General features: G+C 39.7%; 1 protein-coding gene across 1 annotated transcript in view; it reads right to left on the bottom strand.

Moving 5' to 3' along the window:
• Window positions 1-20,212, bottom strand: part of klf7b (Kruppel like factor 7b) — an 80,133-nt gene that overhangs the window by 18,382 nt on the left and 41,539 nt on the right. Inside the window, exon 2 of the mRNA XM_084724045.1 lies at window positions 7,242-7,893. Coding sequence (XP_084580171.1) covers window positions 7,242-7,893 — 652 coding nt within the window. The remainder of the gene's footprint in view (window positions 1-7,241; window positions 7,894-20,212) is intronic.

Genomic DNA, 20,212 nt, shown 5'->3' with positions numbered 1-20,212 from the left:
TTGTGTTATCTTCTCACACCCTCCTGAAAATATTCACGTTGGAGGAAACACACTATTTATATATATATATATATATATATATATGTGTGTGTGTGTGTGTGTGTGTGTGTGTGTGTGTTTCATTTTTTTTCATTTTTTTAAAAGCTTTGGTTAAAAATTTCACGTGTGAGCTTACCAGACTTCTGTGGCTCTGCTCCTCATGTCAGCAGCTCAAGGCCAAAAACTCAAACAGAGCTCTTTGCAGTCAAGTTGCCTTGTGGGTAATGTAGGTGCCAATTAAAGTTAGAAGAATACCAGGAATAAAATCTCTGGTTTTGTTGCATCAATATCAATACCTTTCTTAAGGACCGTGCATCATGAATCCTGGAATTGTTTACAGGCACAAAACATTCTGGTTTTTGACCTATTTTGACCTTATTCCAAAAAAGACAGTATTCTTATGAAGATGTTGAATTGACTAATGAAAATGAGTATTCCACTAATATTCCCATTTACATGCATATTTCTATTAACATAATCATGCATATGGATTACATGTCATCAGGATTACATAATGAGATTATGAAAAATGAAAAATGTGTAATTAGATTTACATTGTCCAGGATTACCTGATTACATTTTTGATGACATCTTTATAATATGGTCATTTTAAAATTATGATAAAGTGTGTCTAATAAATATAGAGTTTCTTAGGCAGCTACTGCACAAAAAACAAACCTATGGAAAATATATATTTTATTTTAATTTATTTATAAAAAGAAATAAAAAGAATATTTGTGGAACTAAAAATTCTGTGGCTGGATCCAGTGTTTTAGTGTAAGGTGCAATATTTTTAATGTTTGACTTTTAAGTAATCCAAAATTTATCCAAAAGTATTCAGATTAAGTTACTTCTTTTTCTAATCCATTGGATTACATTACAAATGACAAAAAGTGCCATGTAGTTTACATTCTGAAACTGACTGCATTTCAAAGTAATCTGACCCAACCCTGTGTATATTTACATATATATGATGCATATCTGAAAACCTGTTGATGTCCAAGTCTTTCATAATGTTTTAAAGTAGGTGTGTTTCTTCTTGAGACCAGAAATGTAGACTTTTGTTTAGTACATGCATCACTACCCGAGCCTTGCTAACTGTGGAAAAGTCATCAGTGGAGATGCATATTCTGAATATATGTACATGCTGAAAGAATGCCCCTAAAACCTGAATAAAATTGGCATATCCTATATATATTATATTATGTGTATCAAATTCAGAATATTTTCATATTGTGAATAATTGTATGAAATTAGTGTGCATGCAATCATAGTTACTAGTGCAATGGTAAATCTGTGGAGTGCTCTTTTAGACATTGGCATGCTGTCAAATCCTCATCGTAGACTATGAAAGCCTAATGAGTCATTACAAAGGGTTGTGAGCTTGACTCCCAATTAGGTGCATCAGCTGCAGTGATGAAGGCTTTGTATCAGATCATGATAATGAAGGAAGAAATCCTGACGCATATGGCCACAAGGTTTGTGTGATGAAAAGTATGAGAAAGCAGATCCAAGTGAGTCAGATGAGGTTTATCTGCAGGGCAGCTGTGCATTCAGCGAGTCCTTGTTATTGAGTTACTGCTCCTTCCAATTAAGAGGAGCCCATTGAGGTGGTTCAGACACCAAGTGAGGCTGCCTCCCCTCGGAGGAGGAGCACAAACCCGGGGGGAGAGGCTCCATCTACCAGCATGTCTCAGATCCCCCTGGAGGAGCTTGAGGAACTCACCGGGGAAAGTGTTTGAGCAGCCCTTCAGTCCATATTGTCACTGCAGTGGTGGAGAGTAACTAAGTACATTTACTTAAGTACAAATTTGAGATATTCGTACTAGTTAAGAAGATTGTTCAGTCATGTTTTTTCCAACATGAATAAGATTATGCCTATACTTTTAGGATTTCGTCCATGACTTTATTTTTGTCATGTTTAGATTTCTGTAACTCCCCTACACACAAGTATTTCTCAGGCCTCCCTTTATTGGCTTCAATTAGTTCAATATGCTGCTGTTTGGATTTTCACAGGGTCAAAAAACAAGATAACATAAAACTCCCACAAGTAGATGCTGGTGCCAGTAGCGTCCTGGTGTATTGGTTGGGTTGCAATAGTGAAGACTCAAGAATTAGTTTTTATTTCTTTATTCTTGTTATTTGTAATTCATCTCAATTGTGGTAGTTAATAAAAGAGATTAATTAAGTTGGGAGAGACCATGACAATCTCAATCAGTGCAAGAGCTACACATATATTGAAGGTAAGTTTTTTATGAACAGCTAGTGAAAAATGTGGTTCTACAACAGATTACTTCTGTAAAGAACCAAAAATCATCCATGTTGAGCCTTCAGCTGTAGTATCTGTATGTGTGAATCCTCCTACTCGCTCCACAGAGTCCCTCTCACTCAGGAATGAATACAGGACCAATATTTTCAACATACAATAGCAAACCACTTGGCAGCTTATCCTGTTGGAGAAATGCTACACTCTCAACCTGCATGTGTGTGTGTGTGTGGATGTGGGGTACGAGTGGGGGCCGCAGGTGCCAGACAGGCGGCCGTTTCACACCCGTCTTCTGTAATTGGCCAGAGCACCCCATCTTCCTTCAATAGGACCCCCCTCAAACCTCAAACACACATACAGACAGACACACACACACACACACACACACAGACAGTGTTGGAGGAATGAAGCAAGGCCAGCTTGGGCCTGACGCCACAGCAACCATGACGCCAGCCAATTATAGCACAGCAAGGCAAGGATGCGTGATAAAGTCACCTAGCAACTGAGAGAAAGAGAGAGAGGGGGGTGGGTGAGAGTGAGAGAGAGAGAGAGAGAGAGAGATTAACAGGCATGGACAATCAACCAGCCACCAACCAATTATGGAGGAGTGTGATGCAGTTGCTTGGCAACCCAAACTGAATGAACAAGTGGAGGAGAGAGAGAGGGAGCAGGTTGGAGGTTGGAATCAGTGGGTGTGGAGGAGTACAGAGGTATATATGGAGGTCTGGGGTTACAGCGGGGTTTATCCTGAATCCACATGAGGCTGTGCTGGTACCCACTGAGGGTGGGGGTGGGGTGGGGTGGGGGTTGAGGTCTCTGTAAGTCAGACTCAAGCTGGAGTGGCCATGCCAGTGTTTTTTTTTTTAGTTTAGTTTTTTTTTTGGTTTCCTAAATCAATTAGCTACATTAGCTACATGGAACTCACAATGTCCATAAAGCCTACATTAATCTAATAGAAATCTAAATTTAAAGTAATCTAAAAACTGTATAAAAACATACTGTATGTGTATGATTTGTAGTTTAGGAACTTTAGGAAGTAGAATGGATAAAATAAATTGTTTTGCTATATATCATTAAGTCATGACTTCTTGGTAATGGTAAAAACATGTTTGGCACATGTAAATGTAGCCTACACTGTGAACTGTAAAGGTTGACAAACTTACACACACACTAAAAAGTATAAAATCAGTGTGAAGATCAGGGCAGGAATTCCCATTATGCTCCCTCAGTTTGACCCCATGCTCTTCATAAAACTGATATGTGGCCTTGATGCCCTGTCTACATTGGCCCAGCTGATTTTACTTTTTTCTTCTCTGCCTTTTTGCTGTCAATAAGGTTTTTAAACAGTATTTTCAATTGAGATTCTTAGTTATTATTGGGCAACATCATGCTGCACACATAACCAGTGGCAGGCTCTTTCTTTTTGCGCCTGGTGTGAACTGAGGGAAAAGCAGACACATTTCTAACAAATCTAGTAGATGACTGCAACCAGAACACTTAATAGATTTCATCCTGATGCGCCACAAAGCTGTGATTCAGTGAAATTCTGAGAAGAGAGTGCTGATTGCACTGAGGTAAGAAAGTCTGATAAATTAGCAAATTAATCAGACAAGAAACTATCAGTGGACTGCTGTTCACTCTTTTGGCTGTTTGAGCAGCACACAATTGGGATAAAATAAGAAAGGCTTGGGATTGGTTGGCTGGCTATTTTTCTATGTCTATGTCCAACTGTTAGAATTCAGCTCATCAATGTCATTTTTCTGTGATCCAATCAAATACGGGACATTATAAAAAGTTGACGTGCTGCAGTAAACTGTACAGTAAATTCATTGTGATGCATTGATGGTTATGATAATTGACAAGTTGGTACTTAGCATTATTAAATGAGAAGAAAATTAGGATACATAAATTATAACCATTGTTCACCCTTGAGTTCAATTGTTAATTTTGTGTGACCTTTTATTTGAAAATTTTGCTGCCCTGGCATTTTGCCTTTGTACCCTCAAAAAACACCAAAGGCCAAATCAGCCAAGCCAATTTTTCATGTTCAGTGTAGCTTTATGTAGATAAGGATCTGCTTGTAACAAAGCTTCTTTATTGTTTAATTTGAGATATTCTGTTGTCCTCTCATTTTGTACTAAAACCTGTTAGAAAAATATCTTTTTATACAAGAAGGGTCTACAATTTTTACACATGTACATATAATGAGGACTAACAGTAAAATATTGGAAGTGAGAAGCTAAGTGTCCCAAAATGTTGGCATGCTCCTATGAGCTGCAGTGAAGTGCATTGTATCAGGTACATTTTGCAAGTGTAAAAAAAAAGGTGCCTGCACACTGAGTTGATGCTCCCCACAAAAATCTCATTAAATACACAACAGCTAAGTATTTTGATAGACAAACACTCTTACTCTCCCTCCAAAACTGCTCATCTATTCTGCTCTCTCGGATGCCAAGTATGTAGTTTTGGATCGCTGCTTGAATAACAAGGAGGATACAATTATCAGGCTTCTACAGTTTTTAGACATCCAACCAGAAACCCCTGGCTCTCATTCAGAACAGCTACGACTGGGTACTTTAGAGATTTACTGAATTAATTTGTAATGGTACAACACATCAGTAACTAAACATTTTCATGCAAGAAAGTAAACAGATGAGTATTATTGCCAACATTATATGGAATTGCAATGCATACCTCTGACAGAGCACAGTATAATGATATTGGCCTCTGGTGTGCACTATGTGACAGTGTCTTGATGCTGTTCAGGCTTTCTGCAGTTGCTCCTCCCTGTAGTCTCTGCTATGTTAATCCCTCCCTACATGTATGTTCAATGATTTATGGTCATAATAACCCAAAAAGAGGATTAAGCTAATTAAACCACTGTGCTGTGCTTGTAGTGAACACATCGGGAGGGAATACTCCGCCCCCACATTTACCACACACACACACACACACACACACATGAACACACAGTGAAGATGCTGCAGTGTCTTCAGGGTCCCTTTTTTTCACTGAATGATTCGGCCTTTCAAAGATCATCGTTGGTTAACATGACTCAACTGTACAATCATCAGAAGATTAAAGATATGGCAGCTAGCGGCCAGGCCACCAGAAAGCTAGCTGCTCCTTTCTGGATTAACTGTAATAAAGCTACAGCTGTGGGTTCCCCCGGCTATGCTAGGTGCTGTCCTGGAATGTAATGCTACACTTGAAGCCATTCGATGGTTGCTGGGATCATATAAGCCTGTAACACGCCGGATTAATGAAGCCAAGGTTGACCGTATTAATACAGTGGAGGTCTGCAGGCTATGTACTATAATCCTGGTGAACACCGAGGAACCTGCTAACAGTGGAGGATGACAACTGGAGGCCATGAACCTCTCCAGATACTGTAAATGATGCTGTGGTGAAAGCTAAAGTTGAATAATGCTGGCTTCAGGTGGTACCAGGCTGCACAGGCCTCGTGCTGCAGATAAGTGATGGATTCACCCTCAGTTACTCAGGCTGAGAGATGTCCAGTCCAGAAGACATTTTGACTTGAAAACAGTTGAATGGATTTCTAGGAATGTCCAAATCAGTGGGACATCCAGTCACTTTAAAAGTAGTGAAGTTGCTCTAAGTAACAATTAAGACAGCTTTCAGTATGTATGAATAAATACGACTTTCAAACAGACTGAACGTGTTCTTTGGATACCACTTACAAACACAAAATTAATCTTAAAAGAAATAGATCGTATTATTTGAGGTGGGCTTGTATCAGGTAGTTATTGATAGTCAGTATAGTAGATGGTGGTCATACATGCCCCAGTTTGGAGAAGCAGCTTGAGCACAGATGTAGGAAGCTAAGCAATGTACCACTATGGAGAGGGTCCACTGCAAAGTGTATTTTCACCTCCAAAGAAATCAGTGTAAGAGTATGCTATATTTAGAATATGTTCACTGCTTTATCTTACTGTCAGACAGACTTTCCAACAGGAAACTGTGGTGATATAAGCCAAATATCACTCAAAATATAGAAAATCATGACTGAATTCAAATTTAAAGTTTTTCAACTCTTCCAGTTACATTTCTCCCAAGAATAGGGAACTACATGTATACATGTATACAGTCCTGCACTGTTACTGTTAACACACCAACCAACATAATGAAAAATGTGTCAGTTTTCAAATAGAGCCAATAGCAATGTTGTTAATGTAGTAACTCTACTACTACTGTAGTAACTGGTGTTGTTGAGCATGGAGCTTTGAGTAAGGACAAGCACATACACAACTCAAAAGATTCTTCACCTCATTCTTGGGTTGAGCTTCTGCAGAAACCATCTAATTTTTCAGTTTTTAAAGAGATCAGTGCCTCTCCTCTTTCTCTTTTGCTTCTCAGATGATCCTCCAGATTTATTAGTTTCCTCATGAGTCTTGGTACCAGTTCAGTGCCAAAAGGCCCTGCTTCAGTAATTGCCTGATGATTGATAGACTGGTAGTAAATGACATTGCGAATTCAGCCGTGTCCAACTGGGACTGACATGCAGCTTTAGCTGCTAACTACAGCTGCCCTATCAGTGACCCTCAAACATACCACACACCAGGCTAATGTGTCCAGGGGCTGTTTGCTGTGAGCTTTCCAAAGCATTGGCATGTGGAAACAGATTTTTGCTTGATGAAGGAGACATGTGAGAAGATGAAGATGGATTTAACTGACGCAGATTATGGTGAATTCAGGAGTATTTTCAGGGAGAATTTGGGAGTTTAAAAAGAATGAAGTAACCTGAGCTCAGCCAGAAAGGGTGTATCCATAATGGTAAGACGTTTACTTGATAAAGAACAGCTTGTTATATTTCTCTGAATGTACTATCACTCCTTACTTATAAAAATAAAAGTGAAATTAAAGAAGAGTTGAATCAAAAGAAGTATGAACACAGACTTTGTAATGAAAGTCTTACCTGTGTGAGTCCTCTGATGTGCCTTCAGATGGGAGCTCTTGGTGTAAACCTTCCTGCAGCCATTAAACTGGCACCGGTGGACTCTCTTTTTGTTCTCTGGTATGTCTCCTCCCAGACTTCCTCCTCCTCCCTGCTCGCTGTCACTGAGGGCTCCTCCTCGGCTCGGTGGTGACGGTAACGCTCGTGCCGCCACCAGTTTAGCCGCCCCTAGCCCTACCTTCTTTGCCACAAATTTGAGCGTTAGTGTACCATCTGCTGTTGCAGTCAGTGTTTGTGTGGGTTTGACAAGGTGGCGGCCGAGCTCTGGTGACGATGGTGGTGTTAGGGATGTAACAGCGGCGCTAAGCTGTGCGGCACTGACCCCTGCGAGGACATGGTCCTTTGGTGTGAGGGTTTCAGTCCCTGCCTCTGCATGGGTCTTGCTGGGGTTGGGCACCTGGAGGATTTTGGTCTGGACCTTAGGGAGCGTTACCAGTAGTGGAGGTGGGCTGGGCTGGTCAGGAAGGCTGGGGAGGAGGGGGTCCATCAGGTCCTCATCACTGTCACCGCCCTGCATGAAGGCCGGTGTTAAGAGACAGTCCAGCTCCTCGTCAAAGAGCTCTGAGAGTCGCTTGGGCTCCGTTTGTAGATACCGCTCCAACTCTAGACATGTCTGCAAGAAAAAGAAGCCAGAGTCAGACATAACTATACTTTACACGGTTGTTCAGTGTTTCTTACAACTCCAGTCACACCATCTACATGTGGAAGATGCTGTGTTACTGCAAGAGTTAACACCACTCTGACATACAGAAGTCCAGGCAGAACACTGACATCACACATTTATCCATTGACATGAGTGTATCATTCATACTTAAACAAACATGGCTCATTTATACAAGACAAGCCAATTTTATTTATACAACCTAGTATCACATCAGCTATATTGACTAGTGCCATACAGTCACATTCATACAGGTGCACATGATGGCCTGTATAACCTCAGAGGTCTTGGTGTTACTCTACTCATAACTCAGTGCCAAAACCATTTACTGCTGTTGAAGCTCCCACTGGCACTTCAAACTTTCATGTACGTATGCTATAATTAAATATGTTAGATGATTTGTTGTTTCTGCTGAGCTTCCTCCAAAGCACGCTTTCATTTTCCAATAAATAAATAAATAAAAGTGCTAAAAATTGCAGTTCCTCAAATGTTAACTTGAGACTAGCTTCAAAAGTGAGTCAAACCTCAAACAACCTTATCTGAAGGGAAGCTTTGGTCCTCCTCATGTAGTCAACAGAAGTCAGTGTGTGCTGACCAAGAAAACAGAGTTACTCTGATTGCCCAGCTGTGCAGCAGTGCCTACATGCACCAGGATGCACTGCACGCAGGAATCTGACACACACGTTTATGTTGCCGTGTTATCAACACCCTAGTCAATAGCTATTACTTTGTTGGCCAAAACATAACATTGGGTTTTCTCAGTCAACAAGGAATTCATTGCTTCAATTGACTACATTTACCATCAACACTGACTGGCTCTTCAGAGACCTAGCTTGTGACGTCATGGATACTATGTCCATGTTTTATACAGTTTATATGTATCCCATCATTAACTCATACAAAACATCTAATACAAGGCATTGCACTGTAATGCCGGAAGTGGCACTATAATTCTTCTCTCTGTGACTTTGCATGATTTTCAAGGGTTTCTGATCACCACATAGAGGTGTTGGTTTAAAGACTGCCTCCAATATGACCCACACGACCATTCAAATTCAACTCAAGTTAACTCAAGTCAGCTCCACTCAACTTAACTTAACTCAACTCTTATGAGCATTTTCTGATCTGACACTTCTCTGGTTAACGTCTGGTAAAGTTTGGACAACTAAAGCTACTTAGTCAAAGATGTAGACCAGCTGAATAGTGCGAAACCATTGGCAGAATGTGCACTGCATCACCCACGACGCAGATATAAAATCTATGGAGAATGATGGTGGTTAAAAGAAACCAACTTTGACTGTTTGCTGGGACTAATAAAGGACGTTCGTCAAAGCAATCCCCTAACGCAAAGTCAAAATGTGTGTTGTGTGAACAAACATCCATTCATCCAAACATAGGTTGGTTAACTGTGTGACTGTGTCTTACAGTTATTACTATATATTATTATATATTCAGCAGTTTTCCCCACCTGCAGGCTTTTCAGAGACCCTGTTTACTAGTCCATATAAATTCAAATACCCACTGTAGGCTTTATATTTCTGCAGCTGTTGACTGTGTCACCTGGCACACAGCAGTCCTGAGAGAAGAGGGATTTAGTCTGTGATTGATTGTTGCTGCCTGGCCGAGCTCTCAGGAGCCCTGAACTGTGGAAGCCTTGCCTGTTTCCCTCTGCTCACCCAAATCAACCATCCATGGAAGTTATATCATGAAATAGAGGAAGGAAGGAGAGCGAGATGACAGAGGGAAAGTCAAACAAAGACACAAAGGAGAGGAAAGGGAGATATGGAGAGAGAAACAAGGAAAAATAAGCAAGTATTTCTGTAATTGTTTGTTCAACCTTTATCCTGAGGTAACACAGACATCTGTGCATTTTTCCAATACCTGTATACTTCTAGATTTTGGCAGCAGAGCAGCATCTCCACAGTGTTTGTGCTGGCCTCAGTGCCTTGGTCAAGGGCGCCTGCCACATTACCTCAAGGGGTTTGAGCCAGAAATCTGTAGGTCACTAACCTACTTTTCCAACTTAAAGGCTTCACCTCTCCTCTCTAAACTTTTCTTTTTTTTGTAATTCCTGCCCCCTCTCACCTTCAACTACCAACTGCACGTTTGAGGTCTAGATGGGACTGTTTAGTCAATCTGGCTCCTGCTTTGATCTTTCACACCTTCAACACTAGTTTTTATTGAAATTCTGTCCGTCTACTCCAGGGCAAATATGACAAATGCAGCTGTTATAGCCTTAAAAAGTGATATATTTTAAAATCAAGGGACCTAAACCTTAAAGTTTCCATGAAGGCAAAATATGTTTAAATTTTTTATGTGTTTATAGATATTCTTAAGAATTTTTAATAGCATTTCAGAGTTTGTCTTGCAGAAATATTTTCTGGTTTCCCCTATGATGTCTTCTGGCTGCTCAGCTTCAACTGTTAGTCACTTAAGTAAAGAGTTTTCGTGATGGATATATTGTTTTAGCAGCTTACTAGCCTACTTGATGCTAACGTAGCAAACCATAACTGTTAGCTGCCGTTAGCAGGCAACAGAACCATACAGCTTCAGAGATTGAGGTTGTTTATGGATTGTTGCTAATGTAAGTTAGCTAACTGCTAACTGTGGTTAGCTCGGCTGGACTCTGCACTCTGGATTCTGCCCCTGGTTGCCAGGAGCCAAACCTGGCAAGAAAATTACATGGGCATTGAAGCCTGTTCCCTCTTCTCTGCTGGTTTGACTGTGTTCACTGGGAGCTCTCATTCAGCTAACAGGACCACTCTCCTCTCCTCTCCTCTCCTCTCCTCTCCTCTCCTCTCCTCTCCTCTCCTCTCCTCTCCTCTCTACCTTACATCCATGGACTGCTTTAGCTGCAGGGTGTGGGGTTTAATGCACGGTGCTATTGGCTACTGTAAATACCAATCAATGCTTGCAACAAATCCCTCCAAAGCTGCATATTTTACAGGGAACATGTAACCAATAAATACTCTGCTAGCCATTTCAGGAGGACTTTAAACCATAAACTTGAGAAAACAAATCCTTGGTTCATATGAGCAATGACAGCAGACCAGTTCGTGGTTCAGCTATGTAACTGTCCACTCAGCACTTTATTTGCAAGCTACCTGGCTCCAGCACTGTCCTGCAGGATAGTTCCTTACTGTATCTACATGGAAAATGAATTTCTTCTGTTTGGCCAAAGGCCTTTGGCAGCTGAAGGTTCTCATCCTGATCCTTTGGCTCTTTCCACCTCTGCCATTGGAGCAAATTACAGCCACTATAGAAATGTGTTTTCTTAGCTGCAGCTGGTTGACTTGGTCCATTCAGACAGGCCAGCGCTGGAGCTTTGCTCTGCTCAGCCTCAGTGACGAGATAGACAAACCAACACATTTAGTCTGAACATCTGTTGACTGGCGATAAGCTGAACTTCCCTCTCTCCTCTTCTCTCCCTTTCTTTTTCCCTTTAAAAGAATATATTTTTTCCTAAGGATGCTCATTTGCATGTGAATATAAATCAAAGATATCTCTTCAGGGGGTTACACTGCTTCATAAGAAAACTTGAAAAAGAGATACATGTATGTACAGAAGCACAGATGATGCCCGGTAACAATGTTTTTGCAAAGCTGATTCAAGTGCTGTGAGGAAAAGCCTCTGGTTAGCCTTTTGTCCAGATAGTTGCTATGATTTGTTTGCCCCGTTATTCCTTTCAGTAATTGCTGTAATACAATATCTATTCAAGCATGCTAAAGGAGGCTTTTATATTTCTGTTTAAATTAGATCAGTCATTGCTAATGCATCTAGAAAACGATATTGCAGATGATCAAACAGACATCAGGTTATTCAGAGTGGAACTTAAACAACAAAGTATTTAATTTCAAGACAGCATAGCTGCATGGCTTAGATAGTAGAATAATGAGGCATAATATGATTGGCTCTTCAGTTCAGATGCAGAGATCTGGGGCTTACAACACAATCAAGCTACTAACAGTCTGAGAGGCATTGCACACCCAACTAACACAACAATAAAAATCCTAAACTGAAGGTTATGGAACAGTGTTTAAAGGTGATTTGTAAATGCACCTTTCAAAGATGACCTCTCCCCCTGGCTCAACAACAGGGAGGGAGTGACTGAAATGAGGGAACAGTGTTAGTAAGAACAATGCTTTCAACCTCATCTCAACCATAAACAAACACTTGTTATCATGTGACCGAAGTTGATGTGACACAGGTCCATTTGCTGTAGGACACCAGTGGATAGAGCGAAAAACTCAGAAAAACAGCTGGTAAGTAAACTGTGAGTTTTGAATGATCGATCACTGATGGCAACAATACTGTCTTGTTGCTGTGTTAACAGACAATATCCTCATTTTGTTGTGGTAGCACAAATTTGACAACATAATTCAAAAGATCCTGGAGGCAAATTTGCCTCCACCTCATCTGTTATTTGTACTAAGTCAAATACTACAATTGATGTAAGTGAACTTTTATCTTGACTGATGGTAATGATGATCAAACTACTTTTGTACCATTGTTTTTGACAGAGCCCTCAAAGGGACGTGAAGTAAATATTTTTTTGATCGGAACAAAAAGGACCTACTTTTTCATTCTCTCACAAAACTTTTGCATTTTCTCTCAAAGATTTCAATATAAGAGTTAATGTTCATCTGAGTAACTTGGCCATCTGGGAAGCACCAATATTGTTCAAGCTAATTTATTTGATTTGCATTTTGTTTTACACAGCTGCAGTTTCAAAATACTATAAGGATTTAAAGCTCACAAAGAGGAGTACTTTGAAATATACTTTATGCTGTTTTTCCACCTCATTAATGTTGCTGGAGATTACGCTTTTATCCTGAAGGATTTGGGCTGTTGCTGCTCACACGACACAAACAAAATATTTCTGGAGATAAAAGGCAACACAAACTAAGAATTTTTTTCCTCCTATCTAAAATATTTTTCTGCTTATCCTTCCCAGGGCTCTGTAGAATTATATTTTTGCCACAGTACTTTTTTATGTGTTCTATCCATTATTCATCATTCTCAGACAACTACAGCACCATGAATATTAGCTCTCTTTGATACAGTAACCATCTCCGTTAGTGATTTCTGATGGCTTCACTGTATCATTGTTTTCACTTGGACTAGAAATCAAAAATAGAAAGGTCCGTGTATCTCCTGGTGGGGGCTGGACTGGTGCTGAGGATTGTGGGAGGTAGGCGGGGAGGAGGACAGAGGGTAGAGAGAGCCTGAGGCTGTGGAAGAGGAGCAAGCGGCAATCAAACCCACGGCTGGCAGCGAACGCACCGCCTCTGACATCATACGTATGACCTTCTCCTTCGTCTGTTTCTCCTACACACCATGAATATCAGGTAACAATGACATGTATGGCCTGCAGTGTGTGTGTGTGTGTGTGTGTGTGTGTCTGCTGGGTAACAGCTCAGACTGATAGCATGTGTAGGGCTCACCTCCTGTCCCCCTGCTCAGTCCCACACCATATGGAGAAAGGTCACATCGAAAAATACACGCACGCATGTACACACACACACACACACGCAACCCCCCCCCACCCCACCACCCCCCCCCCCACACACACACGCACACACACAAACACACACACACACAGGCAGTCAGTAACACTCCTTTTCATTTTTCACATAAAAGCTGTTTTTTGACCGACTGCTGGAGCATTCAACATGAAACTCTCCTGGTTGAATCATCTGCACAAACAATGAGACACTGAGCTGAAGAAAATCAACTTCCCTGCTGACAGAAAGTCAAAGGTAAAAGACAGACAGTACAGTGGGAACAACAGTTTTAGGACTGAGATCAGCTAAAGTCCAGCACTGCTGAAACATCCAATCAGAGAGCTTCAGCTAATGGATGGCTGAAATTAGAGGTAAATAAAATAAATAACTAATTCTGCATTCACATCGTTTTTGGTACACAGCGACAGCGGCTCACATTCTTATTTTAAATTTGACAACATTATGGAAAGGATCCCTACAGAGACAGAGCTTTTTGTTACAGAGTAAGATGTTTTGTTTAACCACAAACAGCTGTTACATCACACCCGTCAAAGCCACCAGACTCCATTTACAGAAACTGTAATCTTATCACTGCAAACCACACTTCATTTAACTTTAAATCCTTTAAATTAATCCTAACTGTATTCGCAATGGAACAACACCAACACCAACACCAACCAATTCAAATTCTTTGCCGACATGCTAGGAATATCCATAGAACCTCTCGCTATAATGGCAATATCTGGCATGGAAATGGAAAAAAAAATACTCCAACTTTCAGTCTGTGGATTAGAGATCTTATATATAATTTGTTCTTAGAAGAAAAAGTTATGCCACTTTCTAGTATTTAATCTGTGCACAAAATCAGTGATCACTAAAGACTGTGATTGATATGATTTTCATTTCAAGGTTTTCAATACTGGTAGATTTAATTGTGTATTTGTATTAAAGGTCAAGGTCAAACAAGGTCAAAGGTAAATATAGTGTCATTGCTGAAGTGAAAGTCAGCTGTGGTTGTGCAGAGCATGTTTCATTTTATTTAAAAGATCTAAATGTCCAAATAGAGATTCTATATTAAGGTAAGGTCTCTTTGTAAAACAATCAGTTATTTGTTCTGTTGATTTATACACAGAGCTGCAGATAAACACAAAGACAGACCCATCACGTCCTCCAACATCCCCTGTTCCCTCAATGAATGTTTTTTTCCCTTTATATTTTGAGTGTTTGATTTAATATTTGAGCTAAAATAGCTACCAGTGACGTGCAGCTCCTGCCTGTGTGTGTGTGTGTGTTCTCAGCCTGCTGAGTTCCATTAATAATAAATGCAGAGAGCAGAGGGCTCTGGATGGAAACACTAAGAGCTTTTGACAGACAAAAGATCATCGAGGACGAAGCTCAGCAAACAGACTGAAGTGGGTTCAGCAGGAGATGCTCCGTCTGTGTTTGCATGCACACAGTTATGGGACTATTACCACTATTACAACATTTCCATTAGGACAATGGTGAAATTAAGCCATTTACGGGATTCTGTAAAGTGATACTTCCTATAATGATGTGCTTCACATGTTATTGCCACATAAAGCATTGACAAAACAAATACAAGAGGAACATCAGCAGCCTTCTTTCTACAAGAAATCAGATTCTAAAAATCCAAGGAACATTCAGACAACAAATGATTCAGCCCATTTGAACGTGTCCTACACAAGTCAGCAAATGTTTGGATCAGGGGTTCTCAAACTTATTACTTAAAGGTCTGCAAGAAACATCCAACAAGCAATTAACTGATGGGCCAGCATGAAACTGACTCAAACACAACCTTAGGCGCTGATCATGGACGAGACAAGTGCACCCCAACTTCTGAAGAACAGGAAATTTATTTCTGAATGAATTATGTAACTTAAAATGAACATTTAATAGAGATTGACCTCGCTTTTGAAATAATTATATCTTTCACTTTCACGCCATGCGTGCTGCGACAGTCAATATGTGTGGTGTACGTCATTTGCAAATACTTCATCACAGGTTAGTTAATGATGTTACTGAGTTAATGATTATGTGTGCATTGATTGTTCCTGCAGATTGGAGTGAATCAGAAAAGAGTCTTAGTGATGGTGTGGTTTTAGGATGGAGTTTTGTTTTGGCGTGTTTGGTGTCCACCTCAAAGACAGCTGAGAGCAGAGGTTATTTTAATGTCAGTAATTCACATAAATTAAGCTCACCTTCTGTAAACAGCATGAAGTAATGTAGGAAGTGAAACCGACCTCTTTTCTACTTACTTTTCTACTTTTCTCCTTGCTCTCGGCTCATATTAAATAGTTGTGTATTGACCACAAACAACTATAAAACAGCGACAGCGACTCCACTCCTAGGTGACAGCAGATAAGTCGAAGGCTGAATTTTCCTCTGTCCCCCCGCAAGTTATAATGAGATCTGTGCCCTTGGACACAGTTCAGACAGTCCATTTATTTCTGACTGAGACATCTTACATCTACACTCATATTATGTGTAGGGATTCTGTACTAGAGAAAACAAAGCAGATTTAGGAGCTGATAGCAAATTTGTTCATGTGTGAACTTATCAGCAACAACCCAAACACAACGCAGTTAACGTTGCCATCACAACGTTGTCAACAGTAGGGAAATACAGTAAGCCATATTAAAACCACATTCACCTGCAGGATCGCTGTGAAATCATCAGTCGGAGAACCCTCAGTCGAGTAGTTGTTTTTTTTTTCCCCCCTTTAGTCATTGTGCATTACAGGAACAGAATAAAACAGATAGAAGCTTACAAAAATCCACAGGGATAACAATTTAATGAGAATTTATAAATAAGGGGGATCATTCATGTATATTTATTTTAGCTGATACTGAAAAAAATTAATGTGATAACATGCGCTGATAAGTTAAACAAGTCGTTGGGAAATAAGTTACAGCTCTTGTTTTCTGTGTCACAAAGCCACAAAACTAACTGTGATGGAAGCAGAGATGAGAGATAGAACCGGAGCGCAGGTGACGTGCTGTTCAGACACAAATCACACCACGGAGTGTTTACATGTTTGCTTGTGGTCGTGATGCTCTGTGGTGCATTGATTAACTGATATATGAAGAAGGAATCATACTTACTTTCTTCAACTGTGTGAAACTGATGTTTTCACATCACAGATGACAAAGAAAGGCATTAATTTGTGCTGGTTACTGGAAAAATATACTTATATAAGCTGATAGAGGAAATCAGTGTGGCACACTGAACTGAAAAGTCCAGGACAGCCCTAGTTTAACAGTCTGCTGATCAATTAAAAAAATTATTTCCAAACAGAAAGCATTACATTTCATGATGTATTGTATTCATAACGCGACATATGGGCTGGGTCTGACATTCGGTGTAGATGTGGACCTGTGGTTCGGACTTTGAGAAGTCCTGGTTTAGATTTTAATATCATTTTAAATCAGAAATTGATTTTGGTGTACATTTTAAGACAAATTTGATATTTACATAACTGCTGCTATGTTTTTCCAATAAAAGTCAGACGTAAAAGCTCAACTGAAATGGTTTTCTAATTACCACTTTATTAAGATTAAGATACAACAGGGAGAGACATTTAATTGCATTTATGGTTCTGACTGGAGACATGTCACAGAGGTTTACTAATACCAGTAAAATCACAACACAGAAAGAAACTATTTCACTCTTAAATGATTATCCACTCATCAGCACGACATTCAAGACACACAGAGTTCAGTACAAGTCTCATTAAAACAACCCTTACAGTCCTACACAAAGCTGCACAAACAGAAAAAGCTCTGCCAAAAGAGACTTAGAGCAATATCTGCTTACCTACCACACCGTCTAACGCTGTCTTAAAATTATTCTTTGCCCATGCTTATTCATGAGTTTCCATATAGCACAGATGAGTGACTCCCCCAACTCTTAAGATTAAGACAGACAGATGAAGCAGCTCAGCCAGGAGGCGATGCTTGGTGGGAATCGAGTGATGTAAATGTCAGGTACGCACTTAAAGAAGAAAAAAAAAACTGCCTTTATGTCAAAGAATGGGATTTTGCTCATGAAACCACCTGACAAACTGAACAGTGACACTGCACAGTTATGCTTCACAGACTGTTTGTTTGTTTTTTAAATGCTGGGATCCACTCTGACATCAGCTTCATAAGTAGACACGTCATGGGGTTGTCTCCCACAAATTACGATTATATACAACTAATTTGTGACAGCAAATATGTTTTTAGAAAAATATAACGGTGACTTGAAATACTTTTTTTTATTAGCATAATGAGAAAATGTAGTTAATTAACATGTCCACCTGGTAAGATTCAAAAATGTTGATACTGAATGTATCAGTAAAATGTGACAATGTATTTGATATGTTTTTTGCTAAAATAGGCCATCTTGAAATACACTATCCACTCCTTGTCACTACAACATTATTCATAAGTCAGCAGTGACTTGAGACATGAAATTTATTCATTAATATTTATTTCCCTACCCTTAACCAAAGCACTTTTGGTAGAGGAGTCTGGGTGTGAATCCTAGATTGTGGTGTCAAAGTTCTGGACTTTCTATGTCCACCATTCACTCCAGCCGCATCCTGGTGACTCCAGCGTTATATATCAATGTGTGGTTTCAAAGAAACGTCTGTCAATATATTCCAGGAATTATATAAAAAAAAGAAAAGACATTTCTGGGATAGAGGGTTGCCCCAGATGAGCTCAGTTTTTCAAACTACACCTTCATCAATGAAAACAGTGGATATAATCATTATAACCATTAGTTTCCACTGTATTACTAAGCAGCACATACACACAGACACAAATACAGCAAACTGGAAAAACTTGAACCAGTAGCTTTATAAAATCTAACCATTTGGATGATGAGGTCTAATCATTTTTGCTCATTTTTGCTCTTTTGCTCCTCTTCTCTCTTTGCTCCACACAAGTTTTACCAGACTGTTTTAAACTCTTTAAAGCCTCTTAAAATTCTGACGGCTGACGCTGCCAAATGAGTCTGGCAGAGTTTGTGTCTAAGGCTACATCCACACTAACACGTTTTCATTTTAAAACAGAAAAACAATAACAAACCCCATCCAGATAAACATTTTAACACCATTTCAGAAATAATCTCTTTCATTACCAACAAGCCCGAACTCACATATCATGTGACCATCACGTACACTGGGCATGCACATACAGGTGTAAACAGGAAGCAGTCAGATAACAGGACAAAAATAATGAGGCAGCAAACATGACTACTCTTCTCATAATCCTCCCAGATAATGCTATTTTTTATTAATTGGCAATTCCAACAGCATCACGTTTTTAATTTCTGCATGTGTCTAAAGTCAGTGGCTGGCTCACCAAAACTATACTAGCGAACATTCACACACAAATTTATGACTGAAGCAAGTCAGGTAACAGAATGAGCATGCTAACTATATTCAGTATCCGTTAGCTCCTATAGCTGTGCTGGTATGTTCACACGGCAGCTGTGAGTGGCTCAAAACTGCCGTAATCAGGCCAAGAGTAATGCCAAACTGCAGATCAGTTGTTATTCACCTTTACCACATAAGGGATGAATGAATGTCTCTTTCTGTTCTTTCCTAAAACACCAGAAGGGACAGATACAGTGTTGACTTAGCTGACAACAAAGACTAGATTGTCAAAATTAAGATTAAAAGGCAGATTAACATCAATTGCTGGCATCCAAAGATATAAACCTTAAAGAGCGCACTAAAACTAACTTGCAACTTACAGTTAACTCAAAGAAGATGTTAGTGATCAAGCTACAGCCTGTCTCACAGCATCTGAGACGGCTGTGTCATAGGTGTGTCACGAATCAGGGGATGACTCATTGTGAATGTTAATTAGGAAGCAAATAAGGGTGGAGCAGCAGTGTTTCCCAAAGGGGTTCGACGCTGGAGTGAGAAGGCTAGGCGTAAACGTGGCAGAAGTTACATTTTTTTAAAATGAAAAGGTTTCGGTGCCGATGTAGCCTCGTAACATTGGTGAGTAAATATGAAAAAATAAAAGTCTGTGAAAAGTTCCAAAGTTCCCTTAAATTTCTTTGACACAAATCTGAGTCCTTGATCAAAAACTGTAGAGTGAACTGGACTGAGAATGATGAAAAGGTGACCTTGAAATCTGTACTAAAAACAATGTAGAGCTATTGGATTGAAGTATTTTGTATTTTTGTGGTCATTTCTGCACTTTCTAAAAACCTGCAGTTCCAAGAATGGTCATCAGTTGTTTTGAGTCCAGGTGAAAAAAACATTTTGATAGTATCTAGCTCTGGTATGTTGATGCATTTTGGAGTGAAACAGGATAAAAAGACAAGATCACTTTGGGAGGAATTTGATTTGAACATTGAAAAGTGTGTCAAACCCCGACATACCATCTGAAGCAAGATGGTCATGATGTCATGATTTTATTGGTTCGAATTAGTTGGCTCAAGCCTACATGAGCACACATCATATTATATTATTAAACATGGTTGGATTTGATATAAGAATATGAAGATGTATGTTTTAGGGGCACGTGTGATCCATGTGATCTTGACTTTAAAGTTCATGCAGTTTGTAAGTAACTGATTAAAATGGGCAAAACAGTGGAATTTTCCTTTAAAGAAATGCAACTAGCATTAGCATCAACCATTCTGTATATATGTTACTGCAATTAAAATCACTCAAACAATACAACACTTCAGAGTAGATTCTGCATTACCTCACATTATCTCCATTCATCTTAAATAAAGCTGTG

Source organism: Lutjanus erythropterus, chromosome 8 (assembly GCF_056507025.1).
Source record: "Lutjanus erythropterus isolate fLutEry1 chromosome 8, fLutEry1.hap2, whole genome shotgun sequence".
In the NCBI taxonomy this organism is placed as follows: Eukaryota; Metazoa; Chordata; class Actinopteri; order Lutjaniformes; family Lutjanidae; genus Lutjanus; species Lutjanus erythropterus.
The sequence above is the reverse complement of the archived record's forward strand: the minus strand, read 5'-3'. Positions and strand labels throughout refer to the sequence as shown.